This window comes from Sceloporus occidentalis, unplaced genomic scaffold (assembly GCF_023333645.1).
Source record: "Sceloporus occidentalis isolate IW3139 unplaced genomic scaffold, rSceOcc1.0.p SCAF_4, whole genome shotgun sequence".
Classification (NCBI taxonomy): domain Eukaryota; kingdom Metazoa; phylum Chordata; class Lepidosauria; order Squamata; family Phrynosomatidae; genus Sceloporus; species Sceloporus occidentalis.
This window is the reverse complement of record NW_028316984.1, coordinates 15,953,335-15,978,050: the sequence shown is the minus strand read 5'-3', so window position 1 is coordinate 15,978,050 and position 24,716 is coordinate 15,953,335. Positions and strand designations below refer to the sequence as shown.

Sequence of the window (24,716 nt, the reverse complement as noted above, 5' to 3'; positions counted from 1 at the left end):
CTCCCTGGACAGAAAATATTGTGTGTGTGTGGAGGGGGGGGGGGCTCTAGCTGAGAAAAGCTGGATGAGGGGGTAGATAAGAGACATATTGGAGATATCTATTAGAACTACTGTTCTATTTAGAAACTATGTCCTATGAGGAATGATTTAGGGAGCTGGGGATGTTTAGCCTAGAAAAGAGAAGGTTAAGAGGTGATATGATAGCCCTGTCTAAATATTTGAAGGGATGTCATATTGAGGAGGGAACAAGTTTGTTTTCTGCTGCTCCAGAGACTAGGACCCGGAGCAGTGGATGCAAGCTACAGGAAAAGAGATTCCACCTCAACATTAGGAGGAACTTCCTGACAGTAAGGGCTGTTCGACAGTGAAACAAACTCCTTCCTCGGAGTGTAGTGGAGTCTCCTTCCTTGGAGGTCTTTAAAAAGAGGCTGAATGACCATCTGTCAGGGATGCTTTGACTGAGAGTTCCTGCATGACAGAGGCCTGGACTGGAAGGCCCTTGTGGTCTCTTCCACCTCTACGATTCTTTGGCCTGTTACAGACAGCCAAAATAAAGCTGCTTCGAGTCACAGTGGAAATATGGTGTTTCAATGATGCATGCATCCTAAGAGTCCAGAAGTCGCACCAAAGCCATGCTCCAGTCCTTAGGGCTGGAGCGTGGCTTTGGTGCGACTTCTGGACTCTTAGGACACATACATCATTGAAACACCATACCTCCACTGTGACTCGAAGCAGCTTTATTTTGGCTGTCTGTAACAGGCCTTTGATTCTATACTGATGATGGCAATTCTCACTCTTCTGCAAATTTTATTTCATACTCACGCTATGCTTTTGGCTAGTTCTTTCTTACCTATAAATTGACCCCATGTATAAATCGAGGGCAAATTTTGGGGCCAAAATTGTGGATTTTGTTATGACCCATGGATAAGTCAAGGGCACTCTTTGCACCAGCCTCAGCAGTTATTTCAAAGGTCACTGGCTATGAAGGAAAGTTGAGGTGCCTGGCAGCAATCCCCCATCAATCAACATACACAAACCATTCTCACAAACATACACACACACAAGAGAGAGGGGGAAGGAAAAGGGGAGGAAAGCACTCACTCTCTGTCTCAGCAGCTGTTTTGAAGCTCACTGGCTACAAAAGAAGGGAAGGCATTTATCTGAGGAGCTTTCAAAGTAATATTATCATATAAGTTTACCCAGGATTCTGAAGTCAATTTTGGGGCATAAATTTTTCGACTTATAGTCGAGTATATACGGTAGACCACATTACAATGAACAATGTATATTGCAAATTGGCACAGCCTAAGTCATTGGGAGAATGCCTTCATACCACACTCAGTGTTACTGGTCAGCATTTTTGGTATAATGCTAAAGAGAAATGGCAGAGACAAGAGCCAAACCTCTTGGCTTATGGAGTTTTGCATTGCTATCCATCCTCTCCATCCCCAACCATGCACTCCTTCTTGAGTAAGGCAACTTTATGGAATGCCTCTACCAAGCTTGCTAAAAAAAATACTGCTAAGCATTACAGATGGTGCTAGAATATGGTTACTGGGGCCATAATGAGTGGAATCATCCTGATTCTTCAAAGGCCATGTCTGTGCAAGGAATGTAGGAGGAGGAGGAGAAAGAGCAAGAGATAAAGGAAGAACAATCCCTAAAAGATGCCACACAGAGAGAATTGTCAGAATACCAATAAAATTGTGTTACATGTACAGCCCTCCCTTTCTCCAATGAGCCTAAGGTGCTATGAATGGCTCTCATCCTTTCCCACACTTAATCATCACAATAGCATTATGAGGTAGAACAGGCTGAGACAAAGGTACCCGGCCCAAGTACATCCAGTGAGTTTCCTAGTTCAATGGGGACTTGAACCTGGATCTCCACAGGCCCAATGCCAATAGCATTTAAGTGCAAACCCATACCCCAGCTTTTGGGAGGGATTTGAAGTGCAACAGCCACATGGGGCCCCTGAGGACCACATGTAGACCACAAGTCATGCAAGTCCCACCTTGGTTTAGGTGAGCATGAGCAAGCAACATCCAATTCCTAGTTTTCCTCTGGACACATTAACTTGTGGACTTGGTGCCCACACAGCTAGAGAGGATCATGCTTGGGCCCCCAATCTCATTTACCAATCGAACACATTTTCTATGTTAATCATTACCCCATCCCCACTCAAATGTCACTGGAGCCAATGCAAGATGGTGAGAAGAAAACATTGAAATAAGTCCAAGCCATCTGAGCCTTGCCATTGTCAATGTTTCTTCTAAAGGACACAATACCTTGTTTATTGTTGAACATGCCTTCACTGGTCACACCACAGCACAGCAGGGTGTCTCGGGATGGCTGCCCCATGAGAAACATCTAATAGAGATGCACAATGAAATAAATTCAACTGAATAAAAAAACAAAACCAAAGACAATGGGGGAGTTGTACAGCAAAAACAGTAAACACTAGCAGAGAAACACCAAAGAAACACTGTTGTCATTTGGGAAACATTGCCTGTCCTTCTCCTCCCTGAAAGACACTTTTGTATTCCCTGTTGTAATGCATCAACTGATATAATAATAAACAGATCCTGTAAAATAAAAGCCCTTGAAAAAGAGTGAGGACTAGCCTAGCCTTCTTTCTGAGGTCAGTGGTATGGCCGGCCTCTGGACTGTAGTTCCCAATCTTGAGTCCACAGATACTATTGGATTGCAGCTCCCATCATCATCATCACCATCAATATCATCACATTTATACTTCACCCTACATCAAAAGATCTCAGGGCAGCTTACAAAAAACAACAATTTACAGTAAATTGAATAAGTTCAACAACTTAGAACAATAAAAAATAATTCAAATAAATTAAAACAGGCTTTGATGAACAGTCATGTTTTAATCTGTTTTAATCTGGTATGTAGAGGCTGTGCAGACCGCCCCAAGGGATGGTCTGCAGCCGCCTCCAGCTGCACTGGATTGGAGCCACGGCCCCATTCTGGCCTTTCCAGGGTGCAAAAAGGAGCCACAAAAAGCGTTTCCTTTTTGCGCCCTGGAAAGTGCACCAGTGCCACAGCTCTAAGGCACTCCTTTGGTGCTGTGTCATGTAAACACAGTGCCAGAAGAGCGTTGTGACACCATGCACTGTGTGGAGCAGTGTGCGGCATCACACCACCATAGGAGTGGAGTTGGGCATGTGTCCTATGGACACCATGCCTAAACTCCGCCCCCAAACTAGCTGTAATGGCCGATCTGCACAGCCCCTTAATGAGATGAGTGTTGATGCTAACTGGGCTTCTGAGTAGAGGACATTCCAGAAATGGTCATTCGTTATGCTGGCTGAAACATCTGGAAGATGAGGTTCAAAACGTCTGGGGACCCATGTTTATGAGCCACTGCTCTAATCACTGGCAGTGCTTTTAGGTTTCCCACATGTGGCTTTTGTCATAAGCTCCCCACAAAGCCATTCCATTATACAACTCATATACACACCACTGATGAAACTGATATTCGATTCCACAGTTTACCAAGAAAAGCATGGGGGTGGGAGGATGGCAATGTCTGAAGTAAACAGTGGGCCTTATCATGCTGGGTGAATCCTGCTCAGAAACAGGATTTAAAAGTACAAAAAACCCTGCAAATGCAGGAGGTTTTTCAGACAACGTTTTTCCTAAACAGAAATAATGTGAAAATAATGCAAATGAAAAGTGGACAAAAAACGACACCTTTTTACTTTCAGGAACTTTTCAGGAAAGTAAAAAGGTGTCATTTTTGTCCACTTTCCATTCCTTTTATTTTTGCCTAATTTCTGTTTGGGAGAAATGTGTCTGAAAATCATCCCGCATTTTCAGTTTTTTTCTACTTTTAAATCCTGTTTCTGAGTGGGTCATCTAGTGTGATAAGGTCCAGTGTTACCCTCACTTCCGGTTTAGTAGTGAAATATACAGCCTACCCAGCAAACCTAGTTTTTCTATCTAGCCTACCTGGCAAATCTGGTTTTCAGATATATCAACTCTGCATTTGGTCTGAGCCACTTTGAACTGGAGAGAGAGAAGTGCATAGATGAATGCTCATCTATAACCTAACAAACAAACTTCCCGCCACTGATGAAACTAGCATGCCCAGGAAAGTGTTAAAGATCAGAAGGTGATTAGATGCATTCATGGAAGATAATACTATCAATAGTACTAACATTTACATTATTTCCAATATCAGAGGCAATATGGCTCTGAACCCAAGTTGGATGAGGATGAGACAGATAGTTGTTTTCTCTCTCCTGCCTCTTTCTGAGCATTCTATTCAGTGGGCCACCATAGAAAAACAATGTTGGACTAGCCAAGCCTTTGATCTGATCAAGCACAGCTCTCCTTCTATTTAGCAATGCAATTCTTCATTAGTTTCTTTTTTCTCAAAAGGAGCAGTGAGTAATTTTATCAATTTTCTTCTCGCTGAAAGAAAATTTTCAACAACACAGATGCTGAAGGCTATTTGCAGTGCAAGAGTTATTCTGTGCAAAATTTGCACATGATTACTTTGCAGAGGAAACAAGGTAAACTCTTGATCAATGTAGAAGTATTTTGTGGCAACTAACATTTTTTTTTGTCTTCAATCTATGTTGTTCTAACAAGGCTGTGAAAATGGTGAAAAAAATTGAGATGCACATCCACTGAGGAAAAGCCCCATGACCTTCAACAGGACCTACTCCCAGTTAAGTCCATACAGGACTGCAGTTCAACTTTCTGATACAACACCAATTCACAAAATATTAAAATCCTGCTCTGCATTTTTAAATTGATGCATTTAGAACAGTATTCACTGTATCATACAAGGCATAACAGCAAACAGTTGCTAGAGTTGGAGAACTTGTCACTATTTATTTTCCTGGTGTGTGTTAAAAGAGAAAATTTTAATATTGTTAAAGTGTCAAGAACATGTATGGTGATTTATCAAGGGGAAAGGTGTGTGTGAACACACAAACATGTGTGGGGAGTATAATGACTACAAGTACACAGTTGCCTAAGAGAAATATCTTATACAAAAGGCTGGAATGTATTTCTGCATACTAGCATTAATTGGGCCTTGCTAAAATTTAAATTATGATATAGCTTCTGCAGAAGTGTGAAAATAATCTATCCTGCATTTAGGCCGTAAAAGTCTTGAAAATTCACTCAGACTGCATCTTCTGTATTAACTGACCAAACTAGCTGATGGAAATTAGCACAGCTTCACTAAAATCACTGGTTTTATATCCATAGAGGACCCTGATGTCTTTGGGATAATTTCCCAAATTAAAGCCTTCCATCTTTCACTGAACCAGAAAACAGCAAAACTGAAAAGAAAACTCCATACTGATCTACTCCAGTGTCCTCCAAGGAAGACGTTCTCACAAAATGTCTGCTATGCCGAGCTGCCTCTATTCTACAGTAACAGTTGTAATTAAACATCATTTCTTAAATTGAGAAGAAAGTCTAGCCTGTAATGAAACCACATTAGAAGATGATGCTAATGAACAATGTACAGTCCAAGAGGCTGAAGAAATATAAAAATCGATCTGCATCAAGCAACTATCTCCCCTCTTCCCTGTCCTACATCATCCCTAACTGCATCATAGGACAAATATAAAATCCAAACACTGTCTGGAAAATTCAAGAATTCAGGTTGTGTCACATACTGCAGTAAAAGAAAGTTTGCTTCAAAGATTCCACTTCAATGGCAAATGAGGAAAAAGTTTATATTTTCTTGGAAACATAGCAAATTCATTGTCAAACAAGAAAAGGTATGTATATTTTCTACAACTAACCTGTTTTCCCTCCTACATTGGTATTTTCTTAGAATTAAAGGTCACAGTAATCAGTTTTGCAAAGTAACCCTGTGATTCCTTTCCAAAGACTAATCACAACAATACATAGGTGAAGGCTCTCATGAGCTATGTAACAAACAGACATCTTTTACCACTTGAGCAACACTGCTTCTAAAATGTATATAAAGGTATAATCTACTTTAATTCTCAACCACCTCTATTTCCTGTAGCTGATAACCAATGGTACTTAACAGGGAGCTGCATGCTAGAGAATGCTATATCTCCATGTTCTTACAGCCACCATGTAGGACATTTTGAAGCAAACACAACCTGGTTAGTGACAGTCTTTTTGTAACTCTCCAGAATGGTGCAGCCAATGAAACATTCTAAGTTCAATGAGACTTACTCCTGGATAAGTGTAAGTAGAATAATACCCTAACCCAGTCTAGACCAATTCTTTATCATCCACAATATGTAACTTGCACAACACACTGGGATATCTCTTCTGGAATGGCATGAACTCATATTTTTGTATGTGCCAGCTGCCCTTCCTCAACACATACAAAAAGTAAGGGATAAAAATGTTCTAAAAATAGCAAAATGTAATATCAGCATGGCATGCAGTTGGGTATTTTGCTATTGGTTGTATATTTTCCCAATGTGAGATCTATGCTTTTGCTTTGTTTCTAAAAATTAACAGTTGCCGTTCTGTCTCACCCCATGCATTTTCATGTGTAAAATTATCATGGTGAGTGATCTAGCAATATTAGCCTCACAGGAATCCTTTAACTCATGCCAATAATTTTTGATCAAAGTCTACTCTTGCAAAAGGAGGGGGTACCTGTGGGGTTTAGGGAATTAGTTTAGACTACAAACGTCTGAAAAGAGAGCGAGGAAAGCAGATAAAATCTTCACTGTATGATCCAAGAAACCCGGCTTGCTTTTTAAGAAGGAAACCAGGTGTATGCTTTCTGTCCAAGCTAAAAAAAATAGAAGACCAGCTCACCCTTGTCTTAATATAAAACATCAGGCACTTGAACACTATTGCTGCACAGAAATAATTTAATCTGTGGGCAAAATAACTACATTTAGAACAACACAGGTATGTGAAAACATGGGTAAGAACTGTTTCCTCAGAATGGCAAAAAGGATTTTGGTTTCACTTACCTCCTGAATAGCAACAGCTTCTAAACCCAGAGCATTCTGGGTGGCAGCCGTTTCTCAGCATCTAGAACGGGGCCAGGCAGAAGGTAGATTTCCAAAATGTTCTGACTCCCAATAGTTTAAAAATTGCACAGGAAACTGCAAGTAAAAAAAGAATTCTCTGCCATGGCTGACCTTGTACTTATCACTTCTCTCTCAGCTTCAGTGTTCCTTGCCTGTAAAATATGTGTCTCCATTACCCGTCTGGGCCACTTTAGAGTTTAGTGTTCAATCCCTGACCTGTGGTAACTAAGGCATAGATTTGTATTTCTGAACATATGCAGGATCATGTGGGGAGGGTGTCAGTCAGAAACTGGCTCCACCCCCGAAACCACCATTTTCAACCCAATTTCTCTCCTTGGCTAATATTTTGCAATTGTCTCTGACTGGCTGGCTTCTTGGTTCAAGTAGAAACAACAGCCCCAGACTCAACCTAAACACTGACCTAAACACAACTAGGCTTTTATTCAGAATATTCTCTTCAAAAGAATAAGGTATTGGCTTCATGATGGTTGCACAGAGAATATGAGCAGCATCCTTTGTTCGTCTTCTCTTGTATAGCTTTTGATTGTTCTTCCCTCAGCAAGAGATAAGCACAGAACAATGATACACATTTGTACAGTTCCTGCTGGAAACACTGTCCTTCTGCAAACACGAAACATAATGGTCTTAAAAGCTGGCATGTTACCCTAAGGCTGCAATCCTAAACATATCTGCAAGATGGGGTTTATTTCCGAGTAGATCTCTAAAGGCTGCAATCTTATGAATACTTACCTGGGAGTAATGCTCACTGAAGACAGTTTGATTTACGGTACCTCTGAGGAGATATGTAAAGAACTGCAGTGTAATTTTTTCACTACTTGAATCCACCCTAGTAGTGGAATCCTTAGGCCAGGTTTTATTGTGTTTAGAAATGTTGCAATGTAACTGGCAGGTTTTATTTTCTTGTAAAACCAAGTTCAGAATTTTACACACAGAAACACACAGCACACACATACAAAGGAAACTGAGAACTGTACATAAACCCCTGTACATCTTTTGGAATACAACAGTGATTCGACTTTTGTGGGCATCACACATTTTAAAAAAGGGCAATGTGACCAGTTTAAATATGTAACTACAAAATAAAATATAACTCATATTTACATTTCTGGTTTGGTTTCAGTAAAACTAAGTGATTGGAAATAAGCACTGCCATAAATGTATAAGCTCAATAAATTTTACAGTTGCTCAGAAAGCTTTTTGCTTGGCTCTTTCATGCATACATCACACAAGCCTCCAGAAATGAAGGCACATTGGAAGGACTTCAACACAGGGTATGCTTGGGAGGGCTGTACTGCAGACAAGATCTATATCAAGCAGGCAGAAAATTCATGCTCTGCCCATCTACAGATGTCTTTTTGGGGATGGGCCACAAAGTGCTATCCTCCAGACCAAAACCTCCTCTTCTGGCATCTGTCAAGCACTAAAAAGAAGTACTGTTGCTTCTTAGGAGAGGGAATGGGAAGAAGAAGATGAACCTGTTCATTTTGGCTTAGACGGGGAAGGAAATGGGGCTGCACTCACAGATGAAGCACGCCCTCCTATCCTTTCCACTCCAATCTGTATCATCTGAATTGTCTCTCTCTCTTCCTCAACTCCCCACTGATCACCACCACCAGCAGCAGCAGTGGCTACATAGGGAGAAGGTTTTGGAAGGTGTGTAAAGAACTACTAGTAGCGTGAAGTGAAAGGCTGTCATAGCCAGTGTCTATAGTTTTTTGTGGGTTTTTGGGGCTATGTGGCTATGTTCTAGAAGAATTTATTCCTGATGTTTTGCCTGCATCTGTGGCTGGCATCTTCAGAGAATGCTGGAATGGAAGAGAGTTGGGTGTATACACACACATACTGTATGGCCCTGGGTAGGGAGGAGTGATCTCCATGTTCATCTTTGTATTGTTCTGTTGTTGATGGTCAGGCCACAGATGCTAGTGAAACATCGGGAATAAACTCTTGTAGAACATGGCCACATAGCCTGAAAAACCCACAAAAAACTATAACCACAGTAGCGTTTCCCAAACTTTGGTCCTCCAGGTGTTTTGGACATCAACTCTCAGAATATAATAATAATAATAATAATAATAATAATAATAATAATTTCTTTTAAATTTCTATCCCGCTTTTCCGCGATGATCAAAGTGGCGTACAGATCAAATTTCAACATCAAAATACATACATAGAAATAAGAACAATATATAAAAATATCATATTAAAAACTATTACACAGCCAGCTGAGTTAAATCCATGAAACGTTACGAGAAACAATTAGAAAATAGGGGTAAAGGAAATATCACCACTCATGGGGGGAAAGCTTGATGAAAGAAAAAGGTCTTCAAATTTTTCTTTAAAAGATCCAGAGAGGTGGTGGAACGGAGCTTGTCGAGGCTCGTCCAGGAGCCCTAACCAGTTTGGCCAACAATCAGGAATTCTGGGAACTGAACTCCAAAACATCTGGAGACCAAAGTCTGTGAACCACTGGACTAAGAATGGCCCCTTGTTCTCCTTGCACTCCATAAAAAGAATCTATATGTGCATAAACCACACTTATGCATGCACACCACTAACAGGATTCTGGCCAATGTATAATCCTCTGTGGTAAATGCATCTTACTCTATGTACACACTTAGGTCTTTGATCTTACTGTGTGTTTGTGTATGTGTGAAAGGGCTTCTGGGCTCCTTGTCCAAGTGTTTATTTATCCAGTAAAGTATTTATATTGTCCCCTATATTGCAAGTACCCAGAGTTGCATATCAATAAGATCTGTTTAATTTTTTTCAGTGTAGGCTTACTCACAGGTAAACAGGAATAATTTAGTTAGAAATTCTAGACATTCTTACCTGGGATTAAATCCCACTGAATTAAAAGAAATTTAATGTTAGTCTCCCTTCAAACAGGACAGTTGACCTGGCATTGCAAGTTGGATATAGGACAGAGCTCCTGTACCTTTAAAATTGTACAAAGTACTGTAAAATTCAGTCAAGCTGGATAAAGTTACCTGTCCTTTCTTGTCTTCCAAACCCCAAGTTTTAGCCAATGCTATTCCTTCCTAACATGGGTCTTGCTTTCCTGGTGGAGAGTAGATGAGGGAAGGGGGCATGGAGGAGTGCCCACTTCTGTTCTTGTCACCAATGCCTCTGTGCTGCCTTGGTCTGTTCCCCAATCTGTTGAGGAGACCTGTCCCATATCCAGCCTGGCTACCCTATGTAGACCAGTTATTGTTTCACACATTATGTGTGGTATGCTTACAAAAATTGCCTTGACATTAAAAGGGCTCAAAGCTGTGAGAATGATTTTGTCTGACTTTGACCGATCCATCCTTGTATCAATGTAACATCATATTCATTCCATCTTTTTTTTTACTAGATGTGTGTACATGGCTTATATTGCAAGAGCTGGCTCTACTACTTCCCAAGGGGATTCTCACATGTTTTGCTCTTTGAATCCCTGCCCTTTGGAAAATGGCATTAAATATTCATTCATACCACTATTTTCCTGACAGCATATGCTTTTGCTTTTAACACAGTGCCATGTCACAAGATGTTACTATTAAAAACATATGAGATCATGTAGCTACTCCCTGGCAAGTACTGCAAAGATCATTTTCATGATGAACGCTCATCTGAGCAATAAACCCCCGAAATACTGAAGAACAGAAATTATTTTCCATTTCTTCTAAGAAAAAGAGGCTCTAACGTACAGGATTGTATGGCACATAGCTGTAATTGTTGTGTGCCTTGAAGTCATTTCCAACTTATGGTGCACCTACGGCAAAGCTATCCCATCCAGAAAACTATTACACAATGCTGGCTCACATTATGGCATATTAGTATGCTGTTAAGACAGCCAGGGTGATGTGGCGGTTTGAGTGCTGGACTATGACTCTAGAGACCAGAGTGTGCATCCCTGCTTGGCCATGGAAACCCACTGGGTGCCCTTGGGAAAGCAAAGGTCAACCCCTCTGAACAAATCTTGCCAAGAAAATCCCATGGTAGATATGCCTCTGGGTCAAAATGACTTGAAGGCACTCTACAACAACAGTATACCATAAACTCTTCCAGACTTCCAGGTTGAAGATGGCCTCACGAGGCAGCCCTCCAAAGCAACTCTACAGAGGGAGTAGATGTTGAGTGTGGTGGTAACTGATCAGACTATGTAACAAATGAAAACTGCCTCCTTGGTATGGGAAGATTTAAGATGAACCTCACATGAGTCTGGACATGAGTCCCATTCTAGGTAGCCTAACACACAGTCTCTGCAGTTCTGATGTGGGAAGAGCAGAGATGACCGAGAGGATACAACACACCCTACTGTACTCAAGTCTTATAGTGGAGATTGCTCGACTTTTTAAATTCCCCCATAAACAAGATATAGAAAAAACAGAAATTAGGAAGCTAGCTGACAAATTGGGACAACCTGACCCCTAAAGTAAGTTCTATGAATATAAAGTAATATACTGAGAAGCATCTTTATTAAAAAAAAAGTTTATTGGAATGGTATCCAAAATGCAAGAAACACTTAAAAGTGGAAGAAAGTGGGAAATAAACTCTCCTTTTACTATCCACTAAAGACAACTATATTTGAATTTAAATGTTGCTGTGCAACAACATAACATGACGGCTAAAGGAAAGAACAGCGTTGTTTACTTATTTGATAACATGATGGCCATTTTCTTGCTCTGCAGAGAGGAACTGAACTAACAACTAGCGAACCGAAATGAAAGTTTCGGCTGAAATAAGAGAGTTTAAGCTAGGAGGGTGGTTAGTTTAAAGAATGCAACAGCAGCATCTTGTGGTTGAGTAGTTAATTGCATTTAAAGGGGAGGGAAATAGTTGTCAAATGGTTTTAATGAATTCAGATCATACATCTGAGATGATGGATCTCCAACAGATTATTTGCTATGAGATCAATCAAATGAGAATTATGATAAAACAAGAATTTGAGGACATAAAGGACTTGGGTTTAGGCTGAAGGATGATATCAGACAGATTATGAAGGAGGACTCATCACCTTGGAAGATTTTAATCACTCAGTAAACATGGTAATTGTGGAAGTGAAACAGATAAGTAGCGAAAGAATTGATGATAGACTGGGGAATGTGGATTCACCAGTAGATACTACTGTTATCAAGGATGGAGAAATTAAGATGGCAAGCAGAGGCTGAAATCACTTTATGAAGGAGATAACAAATTACCTGATGAACTGAATGAACAGATACCAAATATAGATGACGATAAAATGATTTCTCCAGACGATGGTCCTTCAAAGAAGGAAAGAGATTCAGGTTCTGAGTCCGTAAAAATGGTTTAAATATGGCATGGTTTAACCTGGTTTAGTAAAACAATGGATGACTTGTAGGATTTGATATATTTGTATAACAAATTAAAAAGATGGAGTAGATTCAGCTTTAAAAATAATGTCTAAGATAAAAATAGAAAGTTAAGATTAAGCTGCAATTGGTTTTATATAAAAGAAATGCAAACGATTTAATATTTTTGATAAATGTGACAACACAATTTGCCTTGAATTTGTTTTTTGGGGAGGGTATTTTCCTTAGAGAGCTTAAGTCAAATATAAATAATCCTGTTGCCAAAAAGACCATGCATTAACTCTTTCAAGTGAAAGTATGACAGTATCAGTAAATCCTTAGAATATTAATTAATCAGCATACAGATATCAGAACAGCTAGATAATGGAGTAGCCTTTCATTTCCAAGAACTGATTTAGACTTAGAGATGGGTCAGAACAAGGGTTGCTCCACATCTTTAATAGTTACACAGCAGGCAAATATAACATGATCATCTCCATACTGGGAACAGCTGTACCTATAGAATACGAATAGTACAGCTGGTTGATATCTCCATTCAGTTTGTTTTCTCAAAGAACTCATCAACATTTGCAAATATCTTTATGAATTTGATGGAAAGAACATGCTATTTTTAAAAAGGGAATGTGGGAGAAAACTAAACTGAAAGCTGTTCCTATTCCTGTTTAGACTGCAGTCCTAAACACACTTAATGTAGAACAACTCTCCTGGATAGAGTGAGAATCACTTTTGAGTAGATATGCATAGTATATTATACATCTCGATCTGAATATTATCACAAACTATCCAGTTCAGCTTTTTGTTTGATGTTACATACTTCAATGAATTTATTTGTGAACTTTTGAACAAATGGGATTGTTATATATTTTGAAGAAGCAAATAAAAAGTAATGCCTTTTTTAAAAATAAATTATAAAAATTAAATGTTGTCATTTTATCCTTTTCATAACCCTAAATTATACTTCCATTGGTCCACCCAGAGACCATACAGACCCTGGGACCATAAAGTCTCTAGCCTTGTAAAGGGATATTCATCTGAAAGAAATATTTAGTATCTTTCAACCGGGAACAGCTTCCATGATGGTATGGAAAAAACATGTAGTTCTTTTGTTCATTAACCTTCAAGTTAACGGTAGTGCCAGGGGCACGTGCATGGCACCATTATATGCCAACATCTTTATGGCTGATCTAGAACAATGCTTCATTAACTCCTGTACCCCCAAAAAAACGCTACTCTGCCAGAGTTACATTGACAATATTTTCATATTTTGAATTCATGGAGAAGACTCACTCCAAGAATTCCACCAGTTTCAACAGTTTCCACTCTACCATCAATCTCAGCCTGGAACAGGAAAAGTTAACTTTTTGGATACTTTTTCAGGATGTTGTTGGACAGCAGCTCCGATCAACCTTTGCCAGCACAGCCAATAGTAAGAAATTATGTGGAGGGCTACATGTTGTCCATTTCTGCTGTAATCCTTCACACCAACAACAAATCTAACAAATCACACTAGCCAGTGAATAATGTGTTTGAGGTGTTTTCTACTTAAGAATTAGGAAACATATATACTGCACTTCAAGGATCTAGCAAACTTCAGAAGCTTATGTTAATCATACTAACATTGACTACACTAATCAAAAATTGTTAGGTTAAGAAGGGAAGAATGTGCACTTAGGGCCCAAACAGACAGGCCAAAATAAAACTGCTTTCCTTTGGGCCACTTTGGAAGTGTGCTGTTTAAATGATGCATGCATCTTAAGAGGCCAGAATCCAGACCAAACCCTGCTTCAGTCCTAAGGACTGGAGCACAGCTTTGGTGCAGCTTCTGGCCTCTTAAGATGCGTGTGTCAATTAAACAACATACCTCCAAAGTGACCTGAAGCAGCTTTATTTTGGCCTGTCTGTTCAAACCCTTAGTTCACTTAAGTGTAGACTGGACCCTTGGTATCCACTGGGATTTGGTTCCAGAATCCGCCCCCTCCCATGGATACCAAAATCCATGGATGCTCAAGTCCCATTAAATACAATGGCACTGTAAAATAGCATGCCTTATATAAAGTGGTAAAATAAAGGTTTGCTTCTTGGAATGTATATATTTTTTAAATATTTTCAAGCCGTGGATGCTTGAATTCATGGATACAAAATCTGTAGATATGGAGGGCTGACTGTTTAGTTTATGTGGCTAAAATAGATTACAAAGTTGTACCAAAGTATCATCATCATTGTCATTATTGGTAGTATAACTATAATGAAATAAACAGGAAAATGTAAGTAAGAGGGAAGCATATACATCCAGTTCTGTTCATTTTGTCTGTCTTTCCACAGAGGATGAATATAAAAAGATTTCACCAAAAGAGAATGAAAGAGGCCATCCCGCAAAACTAGCTTTCTCCTCTCATATTCCAACCTCTTCCACAACCTACTCTTTTTTATACAGCATAGACAGCAGATAGACTTGCTTTTAAACAGTACCAGTTTAATTCTACTTTTTACTCATTTAGTGCTCTTTTGCAACAAGATGGCTAGATAATGTTGTCCAGAGATATGAGAATACATAGTAAGGATTGAGTTGAAGCTGAGAAAGTAATTCACAATAACACTGCTTTGCTATCACTTGGTTTTACCTCCATGCTGCAAGCTGAGTTGAAAGAGTAACATACAAAGCAAAAACTCTGTAGTGCATTCTCTGTTACAGTCTTATTGCAGCTGCTGAGAGAGACTAGCTTCCACCACCATGTAACACAGTTCAATGTTAATACTGCAGCAAAAGCTGCATTACTAAAATCATCCCTTCAAATGTTCTCCCAGGACAAACTTAACACTTAGCTGCATGCATACACCACATCCTCCACGGAGTTCTGCTTATATTTTTAAATGCTTATATTTTTGAATGTTCAAAAATGAAAAACACAAAATTCTTGCATATAGAAGCAGAACCTCTTCTCTTCAAAGTTAACATTTGTGTTTTCATCTTCACATTCTCAGGCTCAGTTAACAAACACAACAACAAATACACTGCAACATTTTATTAAGGTTCTGTTTGTATATACAAATGCCATTTTTCAGCCAATAATTATTTTATTACTATAGCTCAAATGGCACCAAGTCTGAACAAGAGGAAGACATCTGCAGGCTCAAAGGAATCCTGAGGTTTACAGATGTATAAGAAAGCTTTAGAGGAAAAAACGATAACAGGGAGGAAGGAAATCACTCATGAGAGACTAATGAGGAATAAGCATGCTCAGTGGAAATGGGGTGCTGACTTACTGTTCAAAGAACACACCACACTACAACATTTTATTGCAGGTCCCACAGAAACATAGGTGAAATATATTGTATACAGTTTGTATACTGTATGCAAGTATCTATTATAAGCATCACCACAAGTTACCCAAAACAGAGATGAGGAATATGCAGAGTTGGAGTCCAGAACATCTGGAGGGCCATACATGTCCCAGTGATGAGATAAAGGACTCAAACTACATTAATTTTAAATATCTCTGCCGAGTTAATCACTCTTCTCCAACATGCTATTTCTTCAAAGGTTCTAAAAATAAAACGGCAAAAGCTGTAGAAACACAAAACTGCAAAAACCAACACCACAAACAAACGTTTCTTAATTTTCACAGAAAGGCCAATTAAAAGAGGTGTTGTCATGATTCCACAATGAATGCTGCCAGTTCTTAATGCAAATAGATTGTGGACTGCAGAATGGGGGAAGATGGGGAGTTTGAGCGCCTGACTATGCATGAGTCCCACACCCCAAATAATCTGACAAAACTGACCCACCAAGATTCTCAAGACACCAAGAGTTCAGCCTCTTCAGAATTATCAGTTAGAAGTATACTTAATGATCAAGCACTAAGTTTTAATACTGAGCTATTCCTCCAGGAATAACAAAGGTAGTCTGCAGTCTGTCCTATGCACACATACTTGGAAGCAAGCTACACTGAACACATGGAGGGGAAAAGTATACATTTTGTTCATACATCTTCATATTTAAAGGCATTTTAATTATAATGGATGAAAGTAATTTGTTCTTCCCTTCAATTTCCCACAAGTAGACAAAATTAACAACAAAGTGCCTATCAATTTTCTGCCCACCACCTTAAAAACAGTTTTAGGGGTACTGATGTGGACAAGTATGTCACAAATCCTTGGCTAGCCAGCATTTTGCTGCTGTCACTTGGTTTGCTTGCCATATATGTAGTTCACTGTCAGAGCTTGGCAGTACCTGCAGAGAAGTCAATGACATGACTTTCAGCCCTCTGTCCAGAAATTCCAATGGCTAAAATACTGCAGTGTGATAATGAAACATAATTTGTAGGCTCACTCAGTTCTCTGTTTGAAGATGTTGATGGCTTGAAAGGCTGTCCTGACAGTTAAGAAGGAATAGTAAGCAGGGGCCTTAAAGTTGCCCATCAGCAGCTGGCGTGTGGTGTGGACAACATACTGAACAGATGGGCAAGGAACCTGGTCACACTTTCCCTAAAATGGAGATATTTATTGCATTTTCTATTTAAATTAGACCAATTATTTTTGCATCTATACATATAAATTAGCACATGCAAATATAATGCCATTTTACCTTCTTTTACCTTCCTTTTTGGTAAAACATTTCTTTTAGAGGTAAGTAGGCACTCAATCTTCAGGCCAAATATGCACATAGCTCTCAAAATAGACAGACATGGGGAAACAACAGAGGTGATTGAGAGCTGGTGGTACTAATGGAGCTGCAAAAGCTGAGTAAATATGTGCACTTGGTTTGCCATTTCAAAGTGTTTTGTGAGGTCTTTAGTAGCCAAAAAACTCATTACCAGCATAGCTGAATGCCTAATTCCCCATTTCAGCTTAATTAAATCTATCAGCCAATTGCTGGCAGATTCTGTACAAGAAAGGTATTATGGAGAGTGAACAACTATTCTAACATCTCACTCTCGGTGGTAATCTTCTAAAGAGCAACTGTGAAATTGTTGACCACAAAGGTTCAGTAACATCCCTTCTAAAACTATTGCAGTTGCAAAAAAGGTATATTTCATTCCATGAGTTCTTCAAGGAATGTTTTTGTTTCCCAGGACCCAAATGCTAAAGATCACAGATATATTTCACTTACTGATAAATAAAAATTGCATATTCTGCTACTACTCCCTGGATTTAACAAGTTAAATTGTAAGATCAATAAAATCATAAAAATTACAAAGCTTGGATTGTGGCTGCCAATGTTATGGGTGAGTCCCAGTTCTTCCTATACTCCCAAGATTCTTGTAACATGTTAAATGAAGTTGATGTTTGCAATAAAACCACAAATTGGAGTTTAAGGAGTAGTATTTCAAATTGTCAGTAAAACAGCAACTCTGGTGCCTCACCAAACTACCAATCCCAGGATTCCATAGGATGGAATCCATAGGACCCAGTGGATGGTTGCAATGAAAAAGACTAATTTCATGTTAGATATTATCAGAAGAGGGATTAAACAAAAATAAAACAGCTACAGCGGCCACACTTGAAATACTGTGTACAGTTCTGGTCAGCACAGCTCAAAACAGATATTGTAGAACTGGAAAAACTGCAGCAGAAGGGAGCCAAAATGATCAAGGGACTAAAACGAGCACCGTATAGGAAAGGCTGCAACAGCTCATTAAAGATGTGGGATGTGGGAAAGCAGACTAATCCTTGGGGCAAGGCTAAGACACATTTTTGCTTTCTCTCAAGAGACATGGGGTGGGCAGTCCTTTGTTCTCCCATGGCAGCTCTCTTATATTTATGGCTAGCTAGGTGCCTACGAAAAAAGTAGACTGGCACTCAGAGTTTGGACAATTCATTCAGGGTGGTCAGTTTGTGAGCCCCTACCTCAGCTGGAACACAGTTGAAACTCTTTCCTCCTGCTGATGATTAAAGTTCAACATGAAAGGTTTAAATAGTTAATAAAGTTGTTCTTTATTAGCCAAATATTTTGTTTGGTTTCGTCATTTCCTAGTTGGTAAGTGTGATGTTGAGAGCCAGTGTGGTGTAGTGGTTTCAGTGTTGGACTATGATTCTGGAGACCAGGGTTCAAATCCCTGCTTGGCCACTGGGTGACCTTGGGCAAGTCACAATCTCTTGGCCTAAAAGGACCCTCCCCCCAACCCCCACCGAACAAATCTTGTCAAGAAAACCCAAGGTTTGCCTTAGGGTCACCATTAGTTGGAATCAGCTTGATGGCACACAACTACAATGTAATGGATTTGTATTTGGAAATGTTGTTTGACAATGATAAGCAGGATGTTTGTCAAGCCCACCTGCTGGGAAGCAGAGAGAAGGAGAGGGCTGTTTTCAATGTGTTCTATTTGTAGGTTTCTTATAGACAACTAGCTGGCCAACATCTGTCCAACATCTTTTCAAGTACAGTGGGAAACTGGATACTGTACTAAAGAGGCCTCGGTTCTGATCCTTCTTATATATCATATATAGATATCTGAATAATGTACCAAGACATTATGCTCCCTGAGTAAATGCAGCAAATGGTAACCCCTATCAGGTCAAAGTGTACACTGCCCAAAGCTAGGCAGGTTATTTTGTCATTTGACACCAAATACCCTAGGAACACCTCTCCTCACAGCTACAGTAAAAATAATAATAAAAGAATAACAATTAAAGGCTTTCACGGCCAGAATCCATAGTTTTTTGTGGGGTTTTCAGGCTATGTGGCCTTGTTATTCCTGACGTTTCGCCAGCATCTGTGGCTGTCATCTTCAAACAGTGCTGGCACGGAAGTGAGTGGGGTATATACAGTATACACTGTGTGACCCTTGGCTGAGAGGAAGTGATTTACATGTTAATCTTTGTGTTGGTCTGTTGTTGAATGGCAAGGCCTCGGGGTGTCTATTTAATTAATTATCCATTGTCTGCTGGGAAATCCCATTGACCCTGGATGGTTTTCATTTGAAACAACTATCAGGTCAGAATGCACAGGGAAACCATTGAAGTCCACAGACAACTGGATAACCTCAACAGGAAGGAAGAAACCTTTGAAATAAACAAAGTTTGGCTACCACTCCTGAAAAACACCAAAATCAAGACCCAGCCCATGCAAATGAAAACCACCCAAGGTCAGGTGGATTTCCCAGCAGACAACAACAGACCATCACAGAGATTAACACGTAAACCACATGCTCTCAACCAAGGTCACTCCTATGCCTTCATTCTCTGAAGATGCCAGCTACAGATGCTGTCACGAATAAACTCTTCCAGAACATGGCCACATAGCCCAAAACCCCCATAAAAAACAAAAAGAAGAACAAATTAAATAATAATTTGCTGGATCCCCAAATTGGTTACCCAAAGCTGCTGCCTTATTCACTAATGGTAGTGCTAGCATTGCTTGGGATAAATAAAGGAGGAGAGAAGGGAAGGAGAGAAGAAGAATTAGAAAGTAGTGCAAATGAACAGGCACACACTTTCATAAGCACAGCCAAAAAATAATGAGAAAAAAACCCTGGAGGATGAGTTCTTTCTTAGCGCTGCCAAAAATGTTCTTCAAAGACAGAGAAAAGTTCTGGCTTAGAAACAATTTAATCACATTTATTGTTGTTGATATTGGATGTCTTCAAATTGCTTGCAACCTATGGTGACACTAAGGTAAAGTTTACTTATCTTAGGAAGATTTGTTCAGAGCAGGTTTATCATTGCCTTCCCCTGAGGCTGAGAGCATGTGAGTTACCCAAGGTCACCCAGTAGTTTCCATGGCCAAGTGGGTAATCGAACCCTGATCTCCAAAGTCATAGTCCAACACTTAAACCATATTAAAGGACAAAACAGACAGGCATAATATGCCAACCTGGGGGTGGTGGGGGGGGGTATGGCTTTTAGATGACACGTGCCAGGACACTTCCCCCAAGCCAGCATCACGCCACCCACCTGCCTAGATGGCAGTCAGTGTTGCGGTGCTCTGGCGGTGTGGCATTTTGCAGGAGTGGCAACAAGGCAGAAAGGGTGGCTTTTTTTTCTGCCCTCAAAAGGAACAGCATTTTGCCACTTCTTTTTGGACCAGAAACATGACAGATTGGGGTTGCAGCGTGTGGTTGCCACAGCCCTGATCTAGCAATCAAAGGGGTGGTGTCAAGCTGCCCCTTTAGGGCCATCTGTAGCAGCCCCAACTCTCTTTAATCACCCTTACCCTCATCTAATTATCCTCACTCAAAATATTGATCAAATTGCATTTATACACTGTTGGCAGTAAGGAAAAAGTTTGTTGTGAGACCTACCTAGGGTGGCATACTACAGTTGTCCCTCCATATTTGCTAGGGTTAGGGTTAGGGGAACAAGACCCCTGTGAATATGGGAAAACCACAAATAACAAAAACACTGTTTTTACCTGAGAGGACACATCTCTAGGAATCTCTAGGTCCTCCAGTGCAACTCTGTGGTCAATGTCCAACATACACTGACCATAGAATGGCACTGGAGTAGCTACAAATTGTCTTTTAGTGCAACTTTTAGTTAAAGTTGACCACAGAGTTGCACTGGAGGACCTAGACAGTCCTAGAGAGAACACATTAATGAAATCCGTGAATAATGAAATCCGTGAATAATCAAATCCGCGAATATCAAAGCCGCAAATATGGAGGGATGACTGTATCTCCTTTCCTAAGAATTACATGTGTTTTGAAAACAAATTCAAATGTGCCTTATGTATATACAATGAATACATACAGAGTGATGTTTGAGTATGCGCCCTGGGATTGCAACCATATATGCAATAATTTGGGAATAAGCCCCATTTAACTCATTGGTGCCTCTAAGTAGACATGCATGGAATGAAACTGTCAAGCTAATAGTAAAATTTAATGCAATGGGGAACTGTAACCTTAGAGAGATTGGAAAGATATATTTTCTCCATTTCCATTTCTGACTATCTTTGCTAAAATGTAATCTGTTTCCTTAGCATAAATATATTTGGCATTCTTGGATCATAAACAATATTACATAATTGCATGTATTCCCCAATCTCTGATCAGGAAAGCCTTGCTTCAGCATTCCCAGTGAGTCAGAGCTTGCTGCTCTCCAGACAGATAGGCATTTGGAGAAAAAGTTATGAAATATGCCTGCCAGTAATCAGCCAATCTTGTGATGGAGCACAAGTTTAATTTCCTGCGAAGCCACTTCCTGGGGTTTCAGATATAAAAATATCTTTTATATGCTCTACCCCTCACCTCACCCCACACACATACACACAGAGAGGCATGCTAAAGAAGGACTAAAAATGAGATTAAAAGAAAACATTAGGAGGTATGTTTCAAAGAGGGGATTGTTTTGATTTCCTAGGTGTCAATTTTCACTTACTGTTTCATAAATGGGAAATAATTCCCTCCCTCTCACCACCAAAGCTGAATCTAATGAATTGCCAAGCAAGGAGCTTCATTTAATTTTCTACCCACAATAAATGGAAAGTGCCAATTGTTACTGCATAAAACAAAAGAGTCTGAACTCTGTCTGGTTCTTTTGACTCATTTATTGATTGAATGTGGCCTTTTGGACAAGGTGAGTGGTAAGCAAAACAAGGCTAACAGGAAAGGGAGGGTGAAGGAGCTACCATCTTGCCTGGATTTTTTAAACTGGTTCAGTTTTGAGGAGGTTAAGCTTTCATTATTTTCTTCTCTCACTGAGAAAAACCTTTGTGCTCCTCCACAACTGGCACCCCAACCCACCTCACCTCTAAATGAATACGTTCAGTATCTATGTCACTGAATTAGTAGATATATAATTGGATAGAATAAGGTTTAGCTGAAAAGTAAGTACATTCAAAGGGCAGCACTGTCTACAGCTCCTGTCAGTTGACGAATTTCCATTGTGCCAACGTAATGCTTATTGGTGTATTAAAGGGCAAGTGGCAATTATTCAGACATGACCATTGACACAAACACACATTGGATCATTACAAACACACACTGGAATTAGCTCTTTTCAGCTCACCTTTGGAGCATCAGTAAACATACCTGCAACAAGAAAAACACTAGAGGCAAAACCTCTTTGGGCAAATTTAATCAAGAATTTTCTCCCTCTAATCAGAAAGGCACAACCAAGAGTCATCTCTCCATTCACTGTCTTTTGACACTGACTGACAGATGTATAGTGGGAGATTCAAGGCCGGATTATCTCTTTTCATTCATCTGTTCTCTTAAAAAAAAGATGTATTATGATACTGCAGTTATCATTACAGCTGCACCAGAATCATTTTTTAAACAGGGAGAAAAGAGTATTGCGGTTTGAGGCAGAGGACCGAAACAAATACAAAACAGCATTATAAGCCTGAGACCATCTAGAGTTTTTCTGTAAAGTTGCTTTTCTAATAAGAGAGATGTAAAATGTTGTTTTCAATGCATCTTGAAGTGATGAAACCCTTGACGGAGAATGGCATGGGGCCCATCTTTGTTCTCCCAGTACTTTCTCTCTCATTGTGGATTTTTGTACAAAATGAGAGACTCAACCATTTTAAAGGACTCACTACTTAGAGAGGCCACAAACTTGAATCTGTAGAACCTAAGCAGAGCAGTGGAGGACAGGGGGGCTTGAAGATGTCTTATAGACAGGGTTGCCATGGTCAGGGCTGACTCAGAGAGAGTTAATAACAACTATTACAGAAATGGTCACAATATAGAGCAGAGTTATAGCACAGATTTAAATGCACAGAGCTTGAATGTCATTGACTCTGTGTTGCATTAGGGTTGTTATGTCTAGCAGAAAGTTAGGTATGCAATCTTTTACATCAGCGGCTCTGGTAGCACAATTCTCTTTGAAATAAGCTGCACAGTCTGTGAGCGACTTGTTTACATTTTTCAAAGTGGAGATTTTGCTGCCATGTTTATTTTTGCCACATTTAGCAAGAATGGGGTGCACCCCTGGTAGATGGAGGTGGGTTTCCAATGCAAGCATACCCCAATCCTCAGTGGCTGCCTATCCCTTTTATACACAAGCAAATATTCCTGACTATTATTATTTCCTTTCTTACAATCTTCCTCCCAAGGAAGAATATTGCCACAATTAGAGATGGAGATTTTCGGTTTGCCTGCATTTGAAAGTAAAATGACCTAATTTGCACTTCTGAGACTAATTAAGTAATTGTAACACAGATACACACTTGATCACACTCTTCCTCAAATCTGTAACAGGAAAAATACTTACAAAAATGTATATTTTATGAAGAAATGTGTACAAAAGTGTGTGTTCTAGGGGGAAATGTACACAGAAATGTGCAAATTAGGGGAAGTGGATACTATTTAAAAGATCATTTCCATTCAGATTTTTCTCAATTGCCAAAAATTCATTAAAAAAAGAATGGACTTACAATTGAATATAAACAAAACTGATACAGATAGGAAACAGAATGGTCTTATATTGCTAGTCACACCTCTGCTATGTGAGCTGCTTTAACTGGGTGGGTGGGTGGGTGGAGGCCATCAAGATGTTGACAGACTGCAACTCTCTTCTGTCTTAGCCAGTATAGCCAATGGAGAGTAATCATGGGTATTGCCGTAGAAAATAAATTTAGACGGCCAATTCTTTTCAATTCCTGTTTTAACTTGGAGTTGAACTAGAAGCTTGGTGCACACTACTACTGGCCTATGATGACAAATGTCCCTCCTCTATACTGTTGTCATGTGCCTTCTAGCAAACAACAACTTATGGCCTCCCTGTCATTGATTTTTCTTGGCAATATTTATTCAGATGAGGTTTGTTGTCGCTATTACTCTTAGGCTATTATTATTATTATTATTATTATTATTATTATTTTGTTTATTTGTATTTCCCCCCCAAAAATTCTGTGCCTTGATCCTTTTATATTGCTTTTGTATCTACTGGCTGGACCAGTATCAAATTGTTATGGCTTTTAGCTTTTAACAATAAAGTTATTTTACTTACTTTACTCTTAGGCTGGGAGTGTATAACTTGCCCAAGGTCACCTAATGGGTTTCCATAGCTAAATGGAGCCTGGAACCTTGTTCTCACAGAATCCTAGTTCAGCATTCAAGTTCCATATCCTCCAACATTTCATAGATGAAAACTGGGACATGTGTGGTCAACATCAGAGTGTATCCGGTAGTTCTGCAGTTAAAGTTCAGTTAAAAGTGCTGTCAAACTGGATTGTTTTTGCAGTGCAGATTCAGCCTTAGAAAACTTTTCTCTGTACAAATGGTCTGGGAAGGCCCCTTCTAAGATGGTATTTATCACCTAATATTATCTATACACAATACTATCAAAATCTTTTCACAAATATTACACACAATTAATCTGGAATGCTTTTTAGTGGACATTAAAGGATTTTAATAATATATTCTAACCAACTGTTCCATTAAACACTAAAATTGTGGTTTTTAATCAGGAG

General features: G+C 39.5%; 1 protein-coding gene across 3 annotated transcripts in view; it reads right to left on the bottom strand.

The window, feature by feature from the left end:
- The window catches only part of PAK5 (p21 (RAC1) activated kinase 5), a 145,097-nt gene that overhangs the window by 83,187 nt on the left and 37,194 nt on the right, over positions 1 to 24,716 (bottom strand). The window contains exons 1-2 of one of the 3 annotated variants that reach the window (XM_089519282.1): positions 6,957 to 7,041; positions 2,289 to 2,370 (exon numbers count right to left, since the gene is read on the bottom strand). The exons of 1 other annotated variant lie outside the window; for it this stretch is intronic. In XM_089519282.1, the coding sequence (XP_089375408.1) occupies positions 2,289 to 2,370 (82 nt within the window). In that variant the 5' untranslated portion in view covers positions 6,957 to 7,041. Of the gene's footprint in view, positions 1 to 2,288; positions 2,371 to 6,956; positions 7,042 to 24,716 lie in introns of those variants that run through there. One more of the 3 variants, XM_089519281.1, reaches the window with a different exon arrangement.